This window comes from Pleurodeles waltl, chromosome 11 (assembly GCF_031143425.1).
Source record: "Pleurodeles waltl isolate 20211129_DDA chromosome 11, aPleWal1.hap1.20221129, whole genome shotgun sequence".
Lineage (NCBI taxonomy): Eukaryota > Metazoa > Chordata > Amphibia > Caudata > Salamandridae > Pleurodeles > Pleurodeles waltl.
In genome coordinates, this window is record NC_090450.1 from 713,136,587 (window position 1) to 713,160,841 (window position 24,255).

The 24,255-nt window shown below is 45.5% G+C and overlaps 1 protein-coding gene across 2 annotated transcripts in view; it reads left to right on the plus strand.

The window, feature by feature from the left end:
* GGCX (gamma-glutamyl carboxylase) overlaps positions 1-24,255 on the plus strand; it is a 208,425-nt gene that overhangs the window by 19,590 nt on the left and 164,580 nt on the right. For both annotated transcript variants that reach the window (XM_069214370.1, XM_069214371.1), the window contains exon 2: positions 12,020-12,241. In XM_069214370.1, coding sequence (XP_069070471.1) covers positions 12,020-12,241 — 222 coding nt within the window. The remainder of the gene's footprint in view (positions 1-12,019; positions 12,242-24,255) is intronic.

The window sequence follows — 24,255 nt, forward strand, 5'->3', positions numbered from 1 at the left end:
ACTTTCTGTCACCGAAATGTGACGAAAAAGTGTTTTTTTTTTGGCCAAATTTTGAGGTTTGCAAAGGAATCTGGGTAACAGAACCTGGTGACAGCCCAACAAGTCACCCCATCTTTGATTTCCCTCGATGTCTAGTTTTCAAAAATTCACAGGTTTGGTATGTTTCCTTAGGTGCTGGCTGAGCTAGAGGCCAAAATCCACAGCTAGGCACTTTGCAAAAAACAGCTCTGTTCTCTTTGGGAAAATGTGATGTGTCCATGTTGCGTTTCTTCTTGCGGGCGTTAGGCCTACCCACGCAAGTGAGGTACCATTTTTATCGGGAGACTTAGGGGAACACAGAATAGCAGAACAAGTGTTATTACCCCTTGTCTTTCTCTACATTTTGTCCTTCCAAATGTAAGACAGTGTGTAAAAAAGACGTCTATTTGAGAAATGCCCTGTTATTCACATGCTAGTATGGGGACCCCAGAATTCAGAGATGTGCAGATAACCACTGCTTCTCAACACCTTATCTTGTGCCTATTGTGGAAATACAAAGGTTTTCTTGATACCTATGTTTCACTCTTTATGTTTCACCAAATGAATTGCAGTATACCCGGTATAGAATGAAAACCCATTGCAAGGTGCAGCTCATTTATTGGCTCTGCGTACCTAGGGTTCTTAAGAAACCTACAAGCCTTATATATCCCCGAAACCAGAAGAATCCAGCAGACGTGACGGTATATTGCTTTCAGAAATCTGACATTGCAGGAAAAAGCTACAGAGTAAAACGTGGAGAACATTTTTAGTTTTTTTCAGCTCAATTTCAATATTTTTTTATTTCAGCTGTTATTTTCTGTAGGAAAACCTTGTAGGATCAACACAAATGACCCCATGCTGAATTCATAAGTTTGTCTACTTTTCAGAAATGTTTTGCTTTCCAGGATCCAGCATTGGTTTCACACCCATTTCTGTCACTAATTGGAAGGAGGCTAAAAGCACAAAAAATAGTAAAAATAGGGCATGTCCCAGCAACATGCCAAAATTGTGTTGAAAAATGTGGTTTTCAGATTCAAGTCTGCCTGTTCCCGAAAGCTAGGAAGATGGTAATTTTACCACCACAAACCCTTTGTTGATGCCATTTTCAGTGAAAAAATCACAAGCCTTCTTCTGCAGCCCTTTTTTCCCATTTTTTTTTTTTTTTTTAACAAACTTTTCGCTGTATTTTGGCTAATTTCTTGGTCTCCTTGAACCCACAAACTCTGGGTACCTCTAGAATTCCTAGATTTGGCGTGTGTAGCTTATGTGGATAAAAATGTTATGAGGGCCTAAGCGCGAACTGCCCCAAATAGCCAAAAAAAGGCCTGGCACCTGAGGGGGGAAAAGGCCTGGCAGTGAGGGGGTTAAACAGCGTGTGGAGCCTATATTAGGATTGGCGGATTTTAACAACAGGAGATTTACAGACGGTACATGCAGTAAACTAATAGGGCCCTCAAGATTTGCGACAGGGGGTTAGTGTGCGTTAGGAGTTCAATAAATATATATTAGGAGCTCAATAAATAATACTGACTAAGACCTGATGTAACGGTTATAGCTGTCGACTTTGGGACTGGAGAACCGGGTTCGAGTCTCGCGTCGGCTCAACATCCTGTGATTCTGGGCAAATCACCTAAACTCCCGCTTACCAAAAACGAATGTGTCCTTGTGTAAAGTAACTGGTGCTCGTGTAAAGCGCTCCAGTACCTTCGGGTCGATTTCGCGCTATATAAAAAACAAACATAGGACTGATTTATGGAGCTAAAGGAATGCAGTGTGTTTTGTGTGGGCGACAGGGGGATTTAACCTGGGGTTGGAATGTACAAGGAATGCACTAAACGGAAGTTCGCTATGTATTCGCCCGTTGTTGCAGGTTTGGGAGATGACTGTTCCATGATTGTAACCTTCGGGCCCCGAGTGACCTTCTGGACCTTGGTATTTTAAGTGTATTTCCAAACCCTCTTAGCTGGGGTGCGTTAACTTTGTCTCGTGTTGGTTCAGCCCGCAGATAGCGCTCTTGCGAAAGACTTATTTTGCACAACTCTGATCCGTCTACTTTTTGAAGCCTTTGGAAAAGGCAGCACGTAGGTGAACCGTTGATCTATTTGTTTCTCACCGGATTCCCTACCCAGTTGTCACCGTAATTTCTATCACTTCTAGTTTATAAAGCCCGTTTCTTTTTTAATCCGCCAGCTTTACCTCTTACAGTCTTTATGTATTCACCTGCAATTGAAGTACCCGTGAAATCACTGCTATGGTGGCATATCTTTTTATGAAATGTTGGTTCTTTGTAATTTATTTTAGTTCGTGTTTTTTTCATTTTGCTTTAATCCGCGCGTGTGAGAGCGTCTGAATAAATAAACTATTTGAGTGTCTGGCTTTATGCATATTATGAGCCTGTTTCTGGTATTAATGAAATAATCTTTCACTGCGTGTTATTTTTCAAGCCAGATAGGCACCACGCTCCACAGTGGCCTATCAAGGGTGACATGGGCCGTAATATACCTGCAGCAATCAGTCTCCATGGGGGATTTACCCTCTAAGCCCTTCTCACTTCCCCACAGGGTTCCACAAGGGTCTGCACTGAGCCCTACTACACTGTTTAATATTTACGTGACGCCCAATCTGAAATTGATAAGATTTTTGGTTTCATAACGGTCCCTTACGCTGATGACACCCAAATTGTAGTACCCATCTTCAGTGATGTGGAAGAGGTGGCCTCTCGTTTCAAAAGGTGTATGTCTGCAGTAGCCTTATGGATGAGCTTGCACTGCCTGAAACATAACTCCGAGAAGAACGAGATGCTTCTCTTTGGACAGGACACGTCCTTTTAGAACACCTCTTGGTGGCCTCAGTCCCTTGGGCTGCCCCCCTCACTCCAGTGCCTAAGGTGAGGAATTTGGGTATTATTTTCGATCTCTACCTATCTTTTTCCGAACAGATGAACCTACTGACATCATCTTGCTATTTTATCTTAAAAACTGTTTAAAAATGCTTTCCTTCTTACCCCTGGACCTGCAGAAAACAGTGGTCAGCTCCTTGGTGCATTCCCAGTTGGACTACTGTAATGCCTTCTATGCTAGGGCACAGGTAGGAGTTCTAAGAAAAACGTCAGAGACTCCAAAATCCAGCCATCCTCCTCCTCAAGAATTTAAGAAAGTTTTAATCAGTCAAGGCGAGAGAACTACACTGGTTCCCTATCAATAAGAGAGTAGCCTTCAAAGCACTCTGTATTGCACACAAAACACTTTCCCATTCTGGCCTGGTCCCTCTTAAAAAACAAAATATTGTGGTATACACCACACAAAAGCCTTCCCTCTGCTACAGCCAAGAGACTGACTGTCCCCAAAAAATGTTAGTCTCCTGGGGTGGTAGAAGTTTCTCCTATACAACCTGTCATCTTTTGAACCAAATTCCTCGGCACTTGAGAAATCCGCCTAACCTTTTGACGTTTAGGAAACAACTAAGAACATGGCTGTTTACTCACCCCATGTAGCTTCATGTGTGCAGTTCAATTCTCTAACTGATGGCTGCGCCGAGCCACCCTTGGGCATTTGTGCGCTTTACAAATAACAGAATCAATATATTTAAGCACCCCACCCTGATATAAGGGAGCACACTGTCCTACGTGCCCATAGATTAGGTATTAAAGAACTGCCATAATCTGGGTGCAACTGCCCTAATCATAGCTACACCCCTCATGAAGGTATCACCTAGTGATGCCCATCGGGGGGGGATTGAGAGAGAGAGACTCCTCCACCTCACTTTAATTCTGTCCTGAAATGCTTATGTTACGAAATTTATACACCATTTGTGTCACTAAAGACACAGAGGAGATTTGCTATTTAGCCCTGGCTTACCATGTGCAGGATTCACAAAAATCCAGGTTGGGAAATAATGAAAATTTCACACCCATTAGCTTATGCAATTCACACAAATATCTGCCTGTTCATAGCATTCTCAGGGAATTCCAGAAGTAGTCCTAGTGAACGGTGACTGATTGTAGGAAGGTAGCCTCTTTCTAGCCTTGTTACCCCCACTTTTGGCCTGTTTGTGAGTATATGTCAGGGTGTTTTCACTGTCTCACTGGGTTCCTGCTAGCCAGGGCCCAGTGCTCATGGTGAAAACCCTATGTTGTCAGTGTGTTTGTTATGTGTCACTGGGATCCTGCTAGCCAGGACCCCAGTGCTCATAAGTCTGTGGCCTATATGTGTTCCCTGTGTGGTACCTAACTGTATCACTGAGGCTCTGCTAACCAGAACCTCAGTGTTTATGCTCTCTCTGCTTTCTAAATTTGTCACTGCAGGCTAGTGACTAAAGTTACCAATTCTCATTGGCACACTGGTACACCCATATAATTCCCTTGTATATGGTACTTAGGTACCCAGGGTATTGGGGTTCCAGGAGATCCCTATGGGCTGCAGCATTTCTTTTGCCACCCATAGGGAGCTCAGACAATTCTTACACAGGCCTGCCTCTTCACAGCCATTTTTCACTGCACATAAGTAACTTATAAGTCACCTATATGTCTAACCCTCACTTGGTGAAGGTTGGGTGCCAAGTTACTTAGTGTGTGGGCACCCTGGCACTAGCCAAGGTGCCCCCACATCGTTCAGGGCAAATTCCCCGGACTTTGTGAGTGCGGGGACACCATTACACGTGTGCACTATACATAGGTCACTACCTATGTATAGCGTCACAATGGTAACTCCAAACATGGCCATGTAACATATCTAAGATCATGGAATTGTCACCCCAATACCATCCTGGAATTGGGGGGACAATTCCATGATCCCTCTCGGGTCTCTAGCACAGAACCCGGGTGCTGCCAAACTGCCTTTCCGGGGTTTCCACTGCAGCTGCTGCTGCTGCCAACCCCTCAGACAGGATTCTGCCCTCCTGGGGTCTGGGCAGCCCCAGCCCAGGAAGGCAGAACAAAGGATCTCCTCTGAGAGAGTGTGTTACACCCTCTCCCTTTGGAAATAGGTGTGAAGGGCTGGGGAGGAGTAGCCTCCCCCAGCCTCTGGAAATGCTTTGATGGGCACAGATGGTGCCCATCTGTGCATAAGCCAGTCTACTCCGGTTCAGGGATCCCCCAGCCCTGCTCTGGTTCAAAACTAGACAAAGGAAAGGGGAGTGACCACTCCCCTGACCAGTACCTCCCAGGGGAGGTGCCCAGAGCTCCTCCAGTGTGTCCCAGACCTCTGCCATCTTGCATTCAGAGGTTTTGGGGGCACACTGGACTGCTCTGAGTGGCCAGTGCCAGCAGGTGATGTCAGAGACCCCCTCTGATAGGCTCTTACCTCTCTTGGTAGCCAATCCTCCTTTCTTGGTAGCCAAACCTCCTTTTCTGGCTATATAGGGTCGCTCCTCTGGGGGTATTCTTCAGATAACGAATGCAAGAGCTCACCAGAGTTCCTCTGCACTTCCCTCTTCGACTTCTGCCAAGGATCGACCGCTGACTGCTCCAGGACGCCTGAAAAACTGCAACAAAGTAGCAAGACGACTACCAGCAACTTTGTAGCGCCTCATCCTGCCGGTTTTCTCGACTGTTTCCTGGTGGTGCATGCTCTGGGGGCTATCTGCCTTCACCCTGCACTGGAAGCCAAGAAGAAATCTCCCATGGGTCGACGGAATTTTCTCCCTGCTAACGCAGGGACCAAAAGACTTCCTCACCAGTCCTCTGGGTCCCCTCTCATCCTGACGAGCGTGGTCCCTGGAACACAGGAACTCTATCCAAGTAACTCCTACGGTCCAGTGATCCTTCAGTCCAAGTTTGGTGGAGGTAAGTCCTTGCCTTACACGCTAGACTGCAAACTGGTGTACTGTGTGATTTGCAGCTGCTACGGCTTCTGTGCACTTCTCCAAGGATTCCTTCGTGCACAGCCTAGCCTGGGTCCCCAGCACTCTGTCCTGCAGTGCTCAACCCTCTGAGTTGGACTCCGACGTCGTGGGACCCTCCTTTGTGACTCTGAGCCAGCTCCGGTTCACAAATCTTCTAAGTGCCTGCTCTGGTACTTCTGCGGGTGCTGCCTGCTTCTGTGGGGGCTTTCTGAGTTGCTGAGCGCCCCCTCTGTCTCCTCCTCCAAGAGGCGACATCCTGGTCCTTCCTGGTCCCCAAGCAGCACCCAAAAACCTCTACCGCGACCCTTGCAGCTAGCAAGGCTTGTTTGCAGTATTTCTGAGTGGAAACACTTCTGCAACCTCCAGCACGCCATGGGACATCATCCATCCAAAGGAGAAGTTCCTAGCTCTCTTCGTTGTTTCAGACTCCTAAGCTTCTTCCATCCGGAGGCAGCCTTCTTGCACCTTCATCCGGGGTTTCCTGGGCTCCTGCCCCCCCCCCCGGACTCGATCGCAACTCTTGGACTTGGTCCCCTTGCCTTGCAGGTCCTCAGGTTCAGGAATCCGTCTTCAGTGCTTTGCTGGTGTTTGTGGTTCTTGCAGAATCCCCCATCACAACTTTTGTGTCCTTTTGGGGCAGTAGGGGTACTTTACTCCTACTTTTCAGGGTCTTGGGGTGGGGTATCTGGGACACCCTGGCTGTTTTCTTTCAGTCCCAGCGACCCTCTACAAGCTCCCATAGGTATGGGGTCCATTTGTGATTCGCATTCCACTTTTGGAGTATGTGGTTTGTGTTGCCCTAGACCTCTGTTCACCTATTGCATTCTATTGTAATTCTACACTGTTTGCATTACTTTTCCTACTATTACTTACCTGTTTTGGCTTTGTGTACATATAACTTGTGTATATTACTTACCTTCTAACTGAGGGTACTCGCTGAGATACTTTTGGCATATTGTCATATAAATAAAGTACCTTTATTTTTAGTAACTCGGAGTATTGTGTTTTCTTATGATATTGTGCTATATGATATAAATAGTTAAGTAGGAGCTTTGCATGTCTCCTAGTTCAGCCTAAGCTGCTTTGCCATAGCTACCTTCTATCAGCCTAAGCTGCTAGAAACACCTCTATTCTACTAATAAGGGATAACTGGACCTGGCACAGGGTGTAAGTACCACAATGTACCCACTATAAGTCAGGCCAGCCTCCTACACCGATTCTCAGCAGTATTCATGTAAACTGTAATGGAGGCAAAACCGCATTTACAATTTCCAAAGTTTTAGTTCAGTTTCCCAATCCTACACTGAATATGGAATTCTGGCATTTCAGGAATAAATCCACAACCATGTCTGGGAAACGAATATAGCAGCCAATAATGAACTTATGAATTTCTAGTTGATTACCTGTTTTGGGTAGTAACTGTGTTCTGGAACTCCCACAACCAGCACCTGTAAATTGATTTATCCTCATGGATAGATTGTCCACCATGGTGTAACTTCAAATGTACATAAATCCAGTTACTCATGTAAAGTCATTTTTGCAAATATGTAACTTAAGTTTGTACTCCTAAAAATGTGTATTGCAGCTTTTGTGTGTTGCAAATACACAAATATAGTTATTTGGCAAACCCTATGTTTTATGCTACAAGTTTTGCTTAGGCCAGGTCTTCCTTAATGGAGCTAGGTATAAACAAGAAAGCTAATTAAAACATCAAAAATGTATTTGACATATCTTTTAAGTTGTTAACACTGAAGGCCTTTAGAACACGTATGACTAATAAATGTGCACTCTTCTTTCTTTGTAAAACAGAAAAATATTGTGAATTAGTTTCAATGTGCCTTGCCTGTTAATTTGTATTGTTTCTTAGATAACACGATGGAACCTCTTCAAGGACAAATCTGCAGATGCTTTGGCTAAACTGTAAAATAAGTTTTTCTACTGTTCTAATATGCGAAGCTTCTTTTTAGCATGCAACACGAAGGAAGAACGATGTGAAAAGAAATGAATTAAAGCAGTGTATTCTAAAGTCATTATTTTATTCTTGTGAAAAGGTTACATACAAAATTAATGCTTGCACTAAAAAGTGTAAATCAATTGTATTTCAGTGATATAAGTGTTCAGATGGAAAGCCAGAGAGAATGTTTTTATTTTTGTGTAACACCTTGGTTCTGTTGCTAACAGATTGTTATATATTTAAAAATGTCAGTTGTTCTTTAATAAATGAATGGTTTGTATGGTTCAAAACACTATAAGAGGACTTACTTAGTTCAGTATTATTTAAAGCTCATTGGCTCAATTTTCATTTGGCAGGCTTACTTTAACTTGATTGATTTGCTTGTTTGATTTTTTTTAAAGGTATTCCTCAGCATGCTTGACATGCACATATTTTAAGGGGTCCTAGAGCACACTTTGATCTTGTAGTGCAGGCCCCTTTGAGCTTCATATTAATGATTTGGGTTTTGGGATATGCCTTTTTCATTTTGCTTACTTATTGTTTTCTTGTGCATTTTTTTGTGCTCTGAGCATATCTTTGATTTAATGGTTTGTACTATTTTTGTTGACTACATTAGTGATGCAATGTAAAATATTTATTGTTAGACCTGGCAGCTCTTGGTGTGGTTTCCCTGTACTTTTTGCCTCTGACCCCCTGTTTTTGGACCCTGTTCTGTAATTCGTTTTTGCTGGTTTTGATACTCTGGGCACTTTACCATTGCTAACCATTGCTAAGGTGCATGTGCTCTGTGTCTAAAGGATATTGGTAATTGGTTTTCAGTGATTGGCACATTTGATTTACTGGTAAGTCTCTAGTAAAGTGTACTAAGGGTGCCCAGGGCCTGTAAATCAAATGCTACAAGTGGGCCTCCAGCACTGATTGTGCCACCCACATGAGTAGTCCTGAAAACATGTCTCAGACCTGCCACTGCGGTGTCTGTGTGTGCAGTTGTGCACTGTCAATTTGACCTGGTAAGTGTACCCACTTGCCAGGCCCACACCTTCCGTTTTACTACATGTAAGTCAACCCTAAAGTAGGCACTATTTAGCCCCATGGGCAGGGTGCAGTGTATTTAAAAGGTAGGACATGTACTGGTGTGTTTTACATGTCCTGATAGCGATATACTGCTAAATTTGGTTTTCACTATTGCAAATGGTTAACATGGGGACTGCCTTTAAATATATTTTAAGTGCAGTTTCCCATTGGGAGCAGACAGAGATGTGGAGTTTGAGGTCTCTAAACTCTGAGTTCTATTTTAGATTGTCTCTTTAAAAATGTCACTTTTGGAAAGTGGGCATTTTCTTGCTTAACCATTTTGTGCCTCTGCCTGCCTGTGGAATCCTTCCCTGGGTCAGACTGAATTCCCTCTAGACAGTGACACAAAGGGAGCTGAGGAGTGTCCTGCATATCCTGATGAGTCTCCTGGGCTAGAGTGGGGAGGGAGGAGCTGACCATTACACCAGAAAGGGCTGTGCCTGTCCTCACACTATGCAGTCTCCAACCCCTTAATGTGTGTCTGGGGCCAGGCCTGCGCAAGGCAGGATTTTGTAAACAACAGAGACTTTCCTTTTGATGTTTGCCTACTTCAAAGGCAGAAAGGAGGATAAGTAGTGGACCCAAGGCTGGATGGTTGAGGAAGACCTGCCACTCTGCCTGTTGCTTTGCTGTGCTGTCCTGCTGCTTCTGCCCGAATAGGGAAAGAACTGGATTTTGCTTTCTGAAATCCTGCTTGTGAAGTTTCTCCACGGGCTTGGATTGAGCTGATGAGAGTCCTGGCTGCCTAAGTGGTGCCAAATCCAGTCCCTGGCTCCTTACAAGTGGAAGCTGGTAATCTGCGGGGTAAAATCCATGCACAGTTCTGTACGCATCTGAAAAATTGATCAGCGCACCGCCCATCCGTGGCTGAAAACTCGATGCAGCGCCTGCCTCGTGGCTGAAGAAACAACGCAGTGCCTTTTCTCAACGCGGACACTTCGTACAGCGAGTGGGACATTTCCACACACACTGATCCTGTGTGTGAAAATCTTCAACATCCCCTCATGGACCTGAGGCTGTGCAATCGGAATCGATGCACTGCCTCCCTTGCGAGTAAAGAATCAACGCACCGCCTCCGGTGTGAGTAAGGAATGGACTCATGGCCTCGCTCATGAGTAAGGAATCGGTGCATCGCTTGCTTTTCTGACCCACTGTCGCCCTTGCGGCTTTATGTTTGACGCATTCCAGGTACTTTGTGCTAAAACAACGCATCCATTGATTTCTATGGATTAAGACTCTTTTTACTTTAAAAATGAATATCTTAACTTGGGTATGCTGGTCGTTTTGGTCATGTTTGATTTAGATAAATATTGGCTGTTTTTCTACACTGGTGTGGAATCCTTTTGTGGTGTTTTCACTGTGTTACTGTGTGTGTTTTGTACAAATACTTTACACATTGCCTCTGAGATAAGTCTGACTGTTTGTGCCAAGCTACCAAGGGGGTGAGCAGGGATTATCTGAGCTGTGTGGCTCCCTTACCCTGACTAGACTGAGGGTCCCTACCTGGATAGGGCGCAAACTGACTGCCAACTAGAGACCCCACTTCTAACGTTTATACTAAATAATTTTAATATTAGAAAGATCAAATGGGAGCCTGTATTGGAATTAATTATTCTTAACAGAATTTATGAATCCACTTTACTTCCCCTTGATTCTGCACAGCTGCCCTTTTTGATAGAAAAAAGAATAGACAAACACATCAGGAAGTGACAAATGGACTAAAGAAACCTATAATTTGTTTCACAGTTTACACTTTGTAATGCTTTTCTGGTGGGGAAAAAAAATCAGTTGAAGCCTTTGTCAGTTTTTCTAACATTGGCTTATCTGAGCCTTTTCAATGTAGAGGTGTTTACCTGATTGGCCTATGGCTCGGAGAAAGAGATACTGACCTCACGACTGACAAACTGGAGTTAGGCTTTCCACGTTGTTAGGCAGTACTGGTCATTTGTTCATGTTTTGTGACTTTTCAAGGACTATTGGCTGTTAGCTGCATAGGGTGTAAAATGCCCTGTTTTCTTGACACAGCAATCAATTCTGACTCGTTTTCCATTAATATTAATTTACAAATAGTGTAGGCTAGTGCACCTAAACCTTTTAGAACCATGTCCCAATTTTCACAATGACAAACGTTTGTAGTCCACCTATCTTTAGTGGACTTTAGGAGGGTGTTATTTTAATGTAACTAAAGTATAGCGTGGTGGCACACTGTCATTTACATACAGCATATTTCCATTGAAATGGCCACTAAATTTTCACAGACGTACAGTTTTGTTGATAAAACTATTTGGACACGGGTAATAATGTGTGGAAATCTGATTTCAGTGAATATTTATCATTTGTGCATCATCAAGTAAAATGTCTTGAGTTGTTTTGATACTATTAAACTCTTTATTTCCATAACACTTCAGAATTACACAAAATATGCTTCATTTTTTGAATTCCTAATTCCCTCAATAATGGGTATTTACATTTTGTTATGTTACAAAGAATTACAACCTATATCTTTTACTTGCACATAATTTACTTTATAGTTCTTTCTGTGTCTGAAAAGTGAGAAGAGTTCGTAAATGCAAGTTGCTATGTTAAAAATATAAGCGGCAATTTGACAGAAGACCTAGCATGACAGTTGTCCTGTGTCTGAAGCAAAGCATTTGTGACGAGATAAATACAGATTTTAAAGGTATCTTTATTTATTACTTGGACTTTTGCGATCCACCAGAAATCGGCTAGCGCCCCACAGTTTGGTAAACACTGGTGTAGACCGCTATAAAATAAATTTGAAGCAATTTCCTCTTGGTTCTGCTGTTTTCTGTGTATTACTGAAAAGGGAAAATACCAGTGATTACTGTTTTTTTTTTTTTTAATTTTATTTTTTTAACTGGTCTCGACATAAAAGTATTGCTGTGTTGGTAAATACTGTGATCAGTTAGAAACCATAACTCTTCCCCACCCTTTTAGTCCTTTTTACAGGACAAAGGGCACCTGAGGCTATGGCAAACAGCATTTACATTTTTAAGATTTAAGCATGCATGAGCGTTGATTTACATTAATGTTGTTTTTTGTCCTTTTATAACTACCCTTAAACTCTTAAAATGAATGACGCTCCCTCCCTCCTCCTTTTATTCCCAAAAGGGCTGTTGGCAGAGTCCTCGCCCACGCGGAAGCGGAAGATGGGGCATGGAAGCCAGGCGAGTCATCGGACTCCAGCTAAGGAACCCACAACAGAAGAACCCAGTCGGATGAAGCGACTCTTTGGGTTTGAGGTTGCAGATGTCACCAGCTGGCATCGGTTTGTCTGTCTGATGAACAGGCCCACTGACCCCGCTTCATTGGGCATCTTTCGGTTCCTCTTTGGTATGTTGGAAGGTTGGGGCTTATTCTGCCCTAGCGTGCTTTACATGTACCTAAATTCCGTTCTTAACACAATATATGTTGTGATGTTTTCGCTGTCATTGATATTAGACTAATGTGTTTGAAGGAGTGGAGCCGCCACAGTAGAAGTGTTGGGAAGGGGCATGAGAGGGACAGACAAAGATTACAATTTATGTAATTATTTATGACTACGCAAATGTGTAATTGTGTAAATGCACCATTTCTCTACTTGACGATTTTCATTATGTGTTTACTTGTGCACTCTACTGGATCTCCACCCATGCCCGATGTCACTCTTCTCTGAGTGAGTCTTTTAGCAGTGCGGAATGCCCTATTGCAGACAGGGGGCATGGTACCATTTTAATTGTTCGCGACGCTTTGATGGCTGACAATAGTATGTATCACCCTTGTGTTCCAGAACAGCTTCACGTGCAAGATTTTACCTTGCAGTTGGTTTGCCAACTTTGCGTGCAGTCATGTTCCACATATTAAATTAAATGAATTCTATTAAACGAATTAAGTTATATTGCAACAGATGGAGATAATTTGTGGGCCCAAGCTCCTACGGGGATGAAAATACCACTTTACTGCAAGGTGGAAAAGATAATTACCTTAACAATAGTAACCTAACATCTTGCCTGTTTCCCATTCTCAATTTGTGGGTGGCTTGGCCTCCTTGTGGTAATGGAAACTGCCTTTTATAGCTTTTGATAAAGAGCTTTGTGCATGTTATTGCAAATGCATTTGTACATCGTACACAGTGTACCCCACCCTTCCATGTGTGGGTATACTCGGCAGTTCTCATTTTCTGTCCAGCGATGTGATTTGCAACCTGCTTTCTTTCTTGCTGTTTTTACCCTCCATTCCCTTTTTCCTTCAACTCGGCTAGCTCATGGTACAACAGTCTGAGTCACTGTGTCTGTCATGCTATCGGAGATTTGGGGTGTTTGACCCACCTAACCTCTGTGTGTCCCGTTTGGCACTCTTATGGATCATACCTGTGGGATTTGTGCTGCCCTCGGTACAAAGTAGCTCCAGAACCACCTTGCTCACATGCAGAGGGAGATTGTAAAACATCGGGTTATTGTTTGTGGGCGTGGAAGCCCTTGTCAGGGTGAACCACAAAAGACACCAAATGAACCCATGCTTAACCCTCTAGAAGCAAGGCACAAAAGCAGACAGGTGTAACGTGGATGCAATGTGTAAAGTATTACAAACAGTGATCAAGTCAAAACACAACTCAGAAAAATCCCAAACCAATTTAGGCAAATCGAATAAAATTTCATAAATGCAATGATACCAAAACAACAAAAATCCAATCAATAGAACCAGAGATATTCAGTTTCAAAGTTTTAGGTAGATATTGCGTCTACCTCTCACTTGCTGTCATCTGATGTGCTAGACTGGGAGGGGGTGGGGGGAAGTCCCAAGTTCAGATTGAGCGCGATGGAGCATGGGCCGGATAAAGGGACCAAGTTAGTCCTCCTAAAAACGTTACCTTTTTAAAAGTCCGGTGCGAAGAGTTCCATTCGCTGTGGAGGAGCGCACAAGAAGCAGGGTGTGAAGAGCAGCCCTGGCGTTGCAAACGGTCGTCGCTGTAATGCTGTCAAGTGCTTATGTTCTTCCACAGGATCAGATTGGCACTTGCTTCCAACGCCTTCTCACAAATACCGCCTGCCCCAAATTTTCATGTGGGCCAGACTAAACGGGGACTGGTCTAAGGAAAATGGAATTAATAAGAGAGTGCTGATGATCGTCTGTCAGGTCTTCTCTCGTCGGGTCACCCTTTTTGTGGTTTATTTCCTCTTTTTCTATTTATCTGTTTTCACTTCGTCTTTTAGAGCAAAACCTTGTTTCATGCAAATATGTACATATATTCATGTTACTAGAAAAGCTATGTTTTATTATGCAGTATGCTTATTATATTTTCAAATAACTTTATAACAAACACATATCCTATGACCAAGAGACTTTAGCCTCCCTTCTAAATATTTGAAGGCAGTTGATAAGCATAGAGACATGTGAAGTAACTGCAACTCTTTGTACATCTTTTACAGTCGGAGTTGACAGTTCTTATAGTTCTTTCAATGTTCTCAGAGAGACCAACTCCACTACGAAAGAGAGTTGTACTTGGAGAATCCGATGAGGAAAGTCTCACCTTACATATAGTTGAATGAAGAATGACTACTAAGCACAAGCGCAAGATAGCTCCCGACTTCCTCTCTGGAACGAGCACTAAAGGAGCAAAGAACTGGAACTTCGAGCGGCTGCTAGGGGCATAGGGGAGGGATAACCAAATGAGGAGGATGACCTGAAGGAAGTGGATGGGAAACTATGCCACAGCTGAGGTGATTCAGCACAAACGTAAGACACTGCTCACTCCTGGAACTCCGACGATTGAAGGGCACAGTGGGAGGTTTGTGTGTCCAAGACATTCAATTCGCAAACCGCTCTTGACGGGTTCCTGAAGATTACAGATTCTTATTATGTAGCCATCTTTGAATGTCTCTTGGTGTTCTGTTTTAGATATACTTCCATTGTAGTGCAACAGGATGCTTAGAAACCAACTTATAATCTAAAAGATGACCCAAGACACACTTTCTAGGACCCACCTTTGCTATGCTACTCTCTTTCCTGAGCGTATCCACTCAAAGGATGGTCTACTGGACTTGGTTTTAATGAATTTAGCTTATGAAAGGTTCTTTTTAATTTGGGGGCATGGACAGTATCGGAGGGTTCCCAGGTTCTTTCTTCTGGCCCATAACCATTCCAATCTATCAGATAATTAACTATTTATTTGACTTTCTTAGAGTCTAGTATTCTCTTGACCTAATTTTCTGTATTACCATCTGTACATAAAGGGATAGGTGGTTTGGGAAGTCTGATGTTGGGTGGCTTCTTTTTAAGAAGTGAAACATGAATTACTGGATGAATTTTAGAGTTTTGAGGCAGTTTTAATCATACAGTTACTGGACCCATGACCACCTCTACTGGGTAAGGGCCTCTGGCTGAAATATCCTGTTTCCCTTCAAGTGTAAGGCGTGAGGATAACCAAACTTTATCACCTGTACTCCAGGGATTCCTTTCTTTTTTATCAGCCTGTTTCTTATAAGGTTTTTTGATCATCTCCTAGTTTCTTTTTTTTAACTGTTGACTGATGGATCATGTTCTTCTGCTGCTGGGACTGCTGTACCTCTCTGACCAATGAAGGGATTTTGGTGCCTTATGTAATTGAAAAAGAAGGGTGAATAACCTGTAGAAGCATTCTTGCCATTATGTGCAAATTGTGCGGCCCATAATAGTTCTGACCATTCGCCTACCTGATCCAGAAGGAATAATCTCAAATATTGCTTTAATTCTTGATTTATTCTTTGTTTTTCCTTCTGTCTCAGAAAGGTAACTGGTCAAATTTCAAACTTCAGTTCCCCTTTCTCAAAGAAGGGCTTCCCCGAAACGTGAAATTAGTTGGGACCCTCAATGAGAAATAACCAATTGTGGAATATTGCAAAGCCTAACTATGTGTTGACTGTATAATTAACTAAATCATCTACGATAGTTGTAAAGAAATGGCTCCCTGTTGCAGTTACCCCCCACTTTTTTGCCTGGTACTGATGCTGACTTGACTGAGAAGTGTGCTGGGACCCTGCTAACCAGGCCCCAGCACCAGTGTTCTTTCACCTAAAATGTACCGGTTGTCTCCACAATTGGCACAACCCTGGCACCCAGGTAAGTCCCTTGTAACTGGTACCCCTGGTACCAAGGGCCCTGATGCCAGGGAAGGTCTCTAAGGGCTGCAGCATGTCTTATGCCACCCTGGGGACCCCTGACTCAGCACAGACACACTGCTTGCCAGCTTGTGTGTGCTGGTGGGGAGAAAATGACTAAGTCGACATGGCACTCCCCTCAGGGTGCCATGCCAGCCTCACACTGCCTGTGGCATAGGTAAGTCACCCATCTTGCAGGCCTTACAGCCCTAAGGCAGGGTGCACCATACCACAGGTGAGGGCATAGGTGCACGAGCACTACGCCCCTACAGTGTCTAAGCAAAACCTTAGACATTGTAAGTGCAGGGTAGCCATAAGAGTATATGGTCTGGGAGTCTGTCAAAAACGAACTCCACAGCTCCATAATGGCTACCCTGAATACTGGGAAGTTTGGTACCAAACTTCTCAGAATAATAAACCCACACTGATGCCAGTGTTGGATTTATTAAAAAATGCACACAGAGGGCATCTTAGAGATACCCCCTGTATTTTACCCAGTTGTTCAGTGCAGGACTGACTGGTCTGTGCCAGCCTGCTGCTGAGAGACGAGTTTCTCTCCCCATGCGGTGAGAGCCTTTGTGCTCTCTGAGGACAGAAACAAAGCCTGCTCTGGGTGGAGGTGCTTCACACCTCCCCCCTGCAGGAACTGTAACACCTAGCAGTGAGCTTCAAAGGCTCAAGCTTCGTGTTACAATGCCCCAGGGCACTCCAGCTAGTGGAGATGCCCGCCCCCTGGACCCAGCCCCCACTTTTGGCAGCAAGTCCAGGAGAGATAATGAGAAAAACAAGGAGGAGTCACTGGCCAGTCAGGACAGCCCCTAAGGTGTCCTGAGCTGAGGTGACTCTGACTTTTAGAAATCCTCCATCTTGTAGAAGGAGGATTCCCCCAATAGGAATAGGGATGTGCCCCCCTCCCCTCAGGGAGGAGGCACAAAGAGGGTGTACCCACCCTCAAGGACAGTAGCCATTGGCTACTGCCCTCCCAGACCTAAACACACCCCTAAATTCAGTATTTAGGGGCTCCCCAGAACCTAGGAAACTAGATTCCTGCAACTACAAGAAGAAGAGGACTGCTGAGCTGAAAGACCCCTGCAGAAGAAGAAAGAAGACACCAAATGCTTTGGCCCCAGTCCTACCGGCCTGTCTCTTGCCTTCTGAAGAAACCTGCTCCAGCGACGCTTTCCCCAGGACCAGCGACCTCTGAATCCTCAGAGGACTGCCCTGCTTCAAGAGGAACAAGAAACTCCCGAGGACAGCGGCCCTGTTCCAAAAAGACTGCAACTTTGTTTCAGAGGAGCAGATTTAAAGACCCCTGCAATCCCCGCAAGAAGCGTGAGACTTGCAACACTGCACCCGGCGACCCCGACTCGACTGGTGGAGAAACAACGCTACAGGGAGGACCCTCCGGCGACTCCAAGACTGTGAGTAACCAAAGTTGTCCCTCCGGAGCCCCCACAGCAACGCCTGCAGAGGGAATCCCAAGGCTCCCCCTGACCGCGACTGCCTGACTCTGAAATCCCGACGCCTGGAAAAGACCCTGCACCCGCAGCCCCCAGGACCTAAAGGATCAGAACTCCAGTGCAGGAGTGACCCCCAGGAGGCCCTCTCCCTTGCCCAGGTGGTGGCTACCCGAGGAGCCCCCCCCCCCTTGCCTGCCTGCATCGCTGAAGAGACCCCTTGGTCTCTCATGGAAAACCATTGGAAACCCGACGCGTGTTTGCACACTGCACCCGGCCGCCCCCGCGCTGCTGAGGGTGTACTTTTTGTGCTGACCTGTGTCCCCCCCGGTGCCCTACAAAACCCCCCTGGTCTGCCCTCCGAAGACGCAGGTACTTACCTGCTGACAGACTGGAACCGGGGCACCCCCTTCTCTCCATTGAAGCCTATGTGTTTTGGGCACCTCTTTGACCTCTGCACCTGACCGGCCCTGAGCTGCTGGTGTGGTGACTTTGGGGTTGCTCTGAACCCCCAACGGTGGGCTACCTTGGACCCCAATTTGAACCCCGTAGGTGGTTTACTTACCTGCAAGAACTAACATTACTTTACCTCCCCCAGGAACTGTGAAAATTGCACTGTGTCCACTTTTAAAACAGCTAAATGTGTTTTATGTAAAAAGTATATATGTTATTGTGATTTTTCAAAGTTCCTAAAGTACTTACCTGCAATACCTTTCAAATGAGATATTACATGTAGAATTTGAACCTGTGGTTCTTAAAATAAACTAAGAAAATATATTTTTCTATAACAAAAACCTATTGGCTTGGAATTGTCTCTGAGTGTGTGTTCCTCATTTATTGCCTGTGTGTATGTACAACAAATGCTTAACACTACTCCTTTGATAAGCCTACTGCTCGACCACACTACCACAAAATAGAGCATTAGGATTATCTCTTTTTGCCACTATCTTACCTCTAAGGGGAACCCTTGGACTCTGTGCATACTATTCCTTACTTTGAAATAGTGCATACAGAGCCAACTTCCTACATTGGTGGATCAGCAGTGGGGTACAAGACTTTGCATTTGCTGGACTACTCAGCCAATACCTGATCACACAACAAATTCCAAAATTGTCATTAGAAATTGATTTTGGCAATTTGAAATATTTTTCTAAATTCTTAAAAGTCCTGCTAGGGCCTTGTGTTAGTCCCTGTTTAGCATTTCTTTTAGAGTTTAAAAGTTTTGTGAAAGATTGAATTAGAACCTAGAACTAGTTTTAGATTCTTAAAAAGTATTTCAACTTTTAGAAGCATAATGTCTAGTACAGATGTGAATGTGGTGGAACTCGACACCAGCCCTTACCTCCATCTTAAGATGAGGGAGCTAAGATCACTCTATAAATTAAAGAAAATAACAATGGGCCCCAGACCTTCCAAACTACAGCTCCAGGAGCTTTTGGCAGAGTTTGAAAGAGCCAACCCCTCTGAGGATGGCAACACAGAGGATGAAGATAGTGACTTGGAGGAAAATTCCCCCCTACCAGTCCTATTTAGGGAGAACAGGGCCTCTCAAGCCCTGTCTCCAAACATAATAGTCAGAGATGCTGTTCCCCTCACAGGAGGGACCAACTTCTCTGAAATCACTGAGGATAACTCCAGTGAAGAGGACATCCAGTTAGCCAGGATGGCCAAAAGATTGGCTTTGGAAAGACAGATCCTAGCCATAGAAAGGGAAAGACAAGAGATGGGCCTAGGAACCATCAATGGTGGCAGCAACATAACTAGGGTCAGAGATTCTCCTGACATGTTAAAAATCCCTAAAGGGATTGTGACTAAATATGAAGATGGTGATGACATCACCAAATGGTTCACAGCTTTTGAGAGGGCTTGTGTAACCAGAAAAGTAAGCAAATCTCACTGGGGTGCTCTCCTTTGGGAAATGTTCACTGGAAAGTGTAGGGATAGACTCCTCACACTCTCTGGAAAAGATGCAGAATCTTATGACCTCATGAAGGGTACCCTGATTGAGGGCTTTGGATTCTCCTCTGAGGAGTACAGGATTAGGTTCAGGGGGGCTCAAAAATCCTCGAGCCAGACCTGGGTTGATTTTGTTGACTACTCAGTGAAAACACTGGATGGTTGGGTAACTGGAAATGAAGTGCATGACTATGCTGGGCTTTATAATTTGTTTATGAAAGAACACATTTTAAGTAACTGCTTCAATGAAAAGTTGCATCAGTATCTGGTAGACCTAGGTCCAATTTCTCCCCAAGAATTGGGAAAGAAGGCAGACCACTGGGTCAAGACTAGGGTAACCAAAACTCCCACTGGGGGTGACCAAAAGAAAGGGGTTACAAAGCCTCCCCAGGAGAAAGTGGGTGACACTAGAAATAAAGAAAAAGAGTCCTCTGTAGGTCCCCAAAAACCTGACCAGGTGGGGTGGGTCCCAAGACACAACCCAAAACAAAGGTGGGTACCAGGGTAAGAACTGGGATGCCAATAAGGCATGGTGCCATAACTGTAGACAGACAGGGCACCACACCAAGGACACTTCTTGTCCCAAAAACAAACCCCCTAGCAAAATCCCAGGGGTGACCAGTGTAGCCATTGGGGATGACTCCTCAGATGAGGAGGTCTTCATAGCCTTCAACTGGAAAAAGGGCCCACAAGGTGAGTTGGAGATTCCAGAGGGAAGTAGACACTTCCACCACCTACTGGTGAATGGAATCCCAGCCACTGCCCTGAGAGACACTTGTGCCAGTCACACTATTGTGCATGACAGTCTGGTGTTCTCAAACCAGTACATCCCAGGTGAGACTGCCAGAGTAAGAGTTAGCCCAGACAGGGTCACTGATAGGCCTGTGGCTTTTGTGCCCATAGAAGTGGGTGGGACATTTAGCTGGAGAAGGGTGGTAGTCAGTACAGACCTCCCCCTTGATTGTCTCCTTGGAAATGACTACCCAGAGGTTAGTCAGAGCCCAAGAGGGGAACTGGTCCAGTGCCAGTCCTCTCCCAAGGATTCTGGAGGTCCTGCCTCTGCAGTAAATGCAAGTAGGCCCCAGAAGAAAAAGAAACGAAAACAGTGTAGGAAGGGTGGACAACCTTTAGCCAAGGTTCCAGCAAGCCAATGAGATTCTGCTCCAGTAGGGGAGAGCTCCAAAAGTGGCACTGGTAAAGTCCAACCTGACCCACAAGAAGTCCTGGCTAGTCAGGCAACTGTTAAGCCTGAGTGGGTGGCTCCTCAGCTAACAGAAGAAAGAGTGGAAGAAGGGTGTTTACTACAAGATGTGGTAACCCCCCACTCTAATACAGCAGACAGGCACCCTGAACCCAAAGAAGCCTGTAACTTAGCCCCTTCCCTTGTAGGTGAAGAGCTAAAGGTGTGGTTCTGGGCACTGACAGCTGTCAGTGGCCTCTGCTGGGTGTTAGCCTTTATGGCTGCACTATCCTTGGCATGGTGGTCTGACCCCATGCCAAATAGCAAGTTAGCCCCCCTGACCCTGTTGGTCATGGTGGGGTTACTCCAGCTCTGGGTAACCTCTTTGGGTAAGCTAGGGGTGACCCTGGCTAAGATAAGATTAGCAGAGGTGGATACCTCTAAACCCAAAATAGAGAGAATGGGTGGAGACATTAAAGATATAGACAAGAGGCAATTCAGACTAGGTCCTATCACTGTGGAAGTGGGTCAGTTCCCCAGAGGGAATGACCTGAACAGAAGGATGTAAGGCAGAGTAGGCCCTGCAACAAACCAGCCTATTTCCTCTACTCTTCCTCGCCTGACAGACTAGGAAGACTCTCCCAGCTTTGGCTGAGTCTCCTGGCCTGTGGGCTGGGGGGGAGCTTGTGTAAAGAAATGGCTCCCTGTTGCAGTTACCCCCCACTGTTTTGCCTGGTACTGATGCTGACTTGACTGAGAAGTGTGCTGGGACCCTGCTAACCAGGCCCCACACCAGTGTTCTTTCACCTAAAATGTACCATTGTCTCCACAATTGGCACAACCCTGGCACCCAGGTAAGTCCCTTGTAACTGGTACCCCTGGTACCAAGGGCCCTGATGCCAGGGAAGGTCTCTAAGGGCTGCAGCATGTCTTATGCCACCCTGGGGACCCCTGACTCAGCACAGACACACTGCTTGCCAGCTTGTGTGTGCTGGTGGGGAGAAAATGACTAAGTCGACATGGCACTCCCCTCAGGGTGCCATGCCAGCCTCACACTGCCTGTGGCATAGGTAAGTCACCCATCTTGCAGGCCTTACAGCCCTAAGGCAGGGTGCACTATACCACAGGCGAGGGCATAGGTGCATGAGCACTATGCCCCTACAGTGTATAAGCAAAACCTTAGACATTGTAAGTGCAGGGTAGCCATAAGAGTATATGGTCTGGGAGTCTGTCAAAAACGAACTCCACAGCTCCATAATGGCTACCCTGAATACTGGGAAGTTTGGTACCAAACTTCTCAGAATAATAAACCCACACTGATGTCAGTGTTGGATTTATTAAAAAATGCACACAGAGGGCATCTTAGAGATACCTCCTGTATTTTATCCAATTGTTCAGTGCAGGACTGACTGGTCTGTGCCAGCCTGCTGCTGAGAGACGAGTTTCTGACCCCATGCGGTGAGAGCCTTTGTGCTCTCTGAGGACAGAAACAAAGCCTGCTCTGGGTGGAGGTGCTTCACACCTCCCCCCTGCAGGAACTGTAACACCTAGCAGTGAGCTTCAAAGGCTCAAGCTTTGTGTTACAATGCCCCAGGGCACTCCAGCTAGTGGAGATGCCCGCCCCCTGGACCCAGCCCCCACTTTTGGCGGCAAGTCCAGGAGAGATAATGAGAAAAACAAGGAGGAGTCACTGGCCAGTCAGGACAGCCCCTAAGGTGTCCTGAGCTGAGGTGACTCTGACTTTTAGAAATCCTCCATTTTGTAGAAGGAGGATTCCCCCAATAGGAATAGGGATGTGCCCCCCTCCCCTCAGGGAGGAGGCACAAAGAGGGTGTACCCACCCTCAAGGACAGTAGCCATTGGCTACTGCCCTCCCAGAGCTAAACACACCCCTAAATTCAGTATTTAGGGGCTCCCCAGAACCTAGGAAACTAGATTCCTGCAACTACAAGAAGAAGAGGACTGCTGAGCTGAAAGACCCCTGCAGAAGAAGAAAGAAGACACCAACTGCTTTGGCCCCAGTCCTACCGGCCTGTCTCCTGCCTTCTAAAGAAACCTGCTCCAGCGACGCTTTCCCCAGGACCAGCGACCTCTGAATCCTCAGAGGACTGCCCTGCTTCAAGAGGAACAAGAAACTCCAGAGGACAGCGGCCATGTTCCAAAAAGACTGCAACTTTGTTTCAGAGGAGCAGATTTAAAGACCCCTGCAATCCCCGCAAGAAGCGTGAGACTTGCAACACTGCACCCGGCGACCCCGACTCGACTGGTGGAGAAACAACGCTACAGGGAGTACCCTCGGGCGACTCCAAGACTGTGAGTAACCAAAGTTGTCCCCCCGGAGCCCCCACAGCGACGCCTGCAGAGGGAATCCCGAGGCTCCCCCTGACCGCGACTGCCTGACTCTGAAATCCTGACGCCTGGAAAAGACCCTGCACCCGCAGCCCCCAGGACCTGAAGGATCGGAACTCCAGTGCAGGAGTGACCCCCAGGAGGCCCTCTCCCTTGCCCAGGTGGTGGCTACCCCGAGGAGCCCCCCCCCTTGCCTGCCTGCATCGCTGAAGAGACCCCTTGGTCTCTCATTGAAAACCATTGGAAACCCGACGCGTGTTTGCACACTTCACCCGGCCGCCCCCGTGCTGCTGAGGGTGTACTTTTTGTGCTGACCTGTGTCCCCCCCGGTGCCCTACAAAACCCCCCTGGTCTGCCCTCCGAAGATGCGGGTACTTACCTGCTGGCAGACTGGAACCGGGGCACCCCCTTCTCTCCATTGAAGCCTATGTGTTTTGGGCACCTCTTTGACCTCTGCACCTGACCGGCCCTGAGCTGCTGGTGTGGTGACTTTGGGGTTGCTCTGAACCCCCAACGGTGGGCTACCTTGGACGCCAATTTGAACCCCGTAGGTGGTTTACTTACCTGCAAGAACTAACATTACTTTACCTCCCCCAGGAACTGTGAAAATTGCACTGTGTCCACTTTTAAAACAGCTAAATGTGTTTTATGTAAAAAGTATATATGTTATTGTGATTATTCAAAGTTCCTAAAGTACTTACCTGCAATACCTTTCAAATGAGATATTACATGTAGAATTTGAACCTGTGGTTCTTAAAATAAACTAAGAAAAGATATTTTTCTATAACAAAAACCTATTGGCTTGGAATTGTCTCTGAGTGTGTGTTCCTCATTTATTGCCTGTGTGTATGTACAACAAATGCTTAACACTACTCCTTTGATAAGCCTACTGCTCGACCACACTACCACAAAATAGAGCATTAGTATTATCTCTTTTTGCCACTATCTTACCTCTAAGGGGAACCCTTGGACTCTGTGCATACTATTCCTTACTTTGAAATAGTGCATACAGAGCCATGTACCTCTCTGGCCAATGAAGGGATTTTGGTGCCTTATGTAATTGAAAAAGAAGGGTGAATAATCTGTAGAAGCATTCTTGCCATTATGTGCAAATTGTGCGGCCCATAATAGTTCTGACCATTCGCCTTCCTGATCCAGAAGGAATAATCTCAAATATTGCTTTAATTCTTGATTTATTCTTTGTTTTTCCTTCTGTCTCAGAAAGGTAACTGGTCAAATTTCAAACTTCAGTTCCCCTTTCTCAAAGAAGGGCTTCCCCGAAACGTGAAA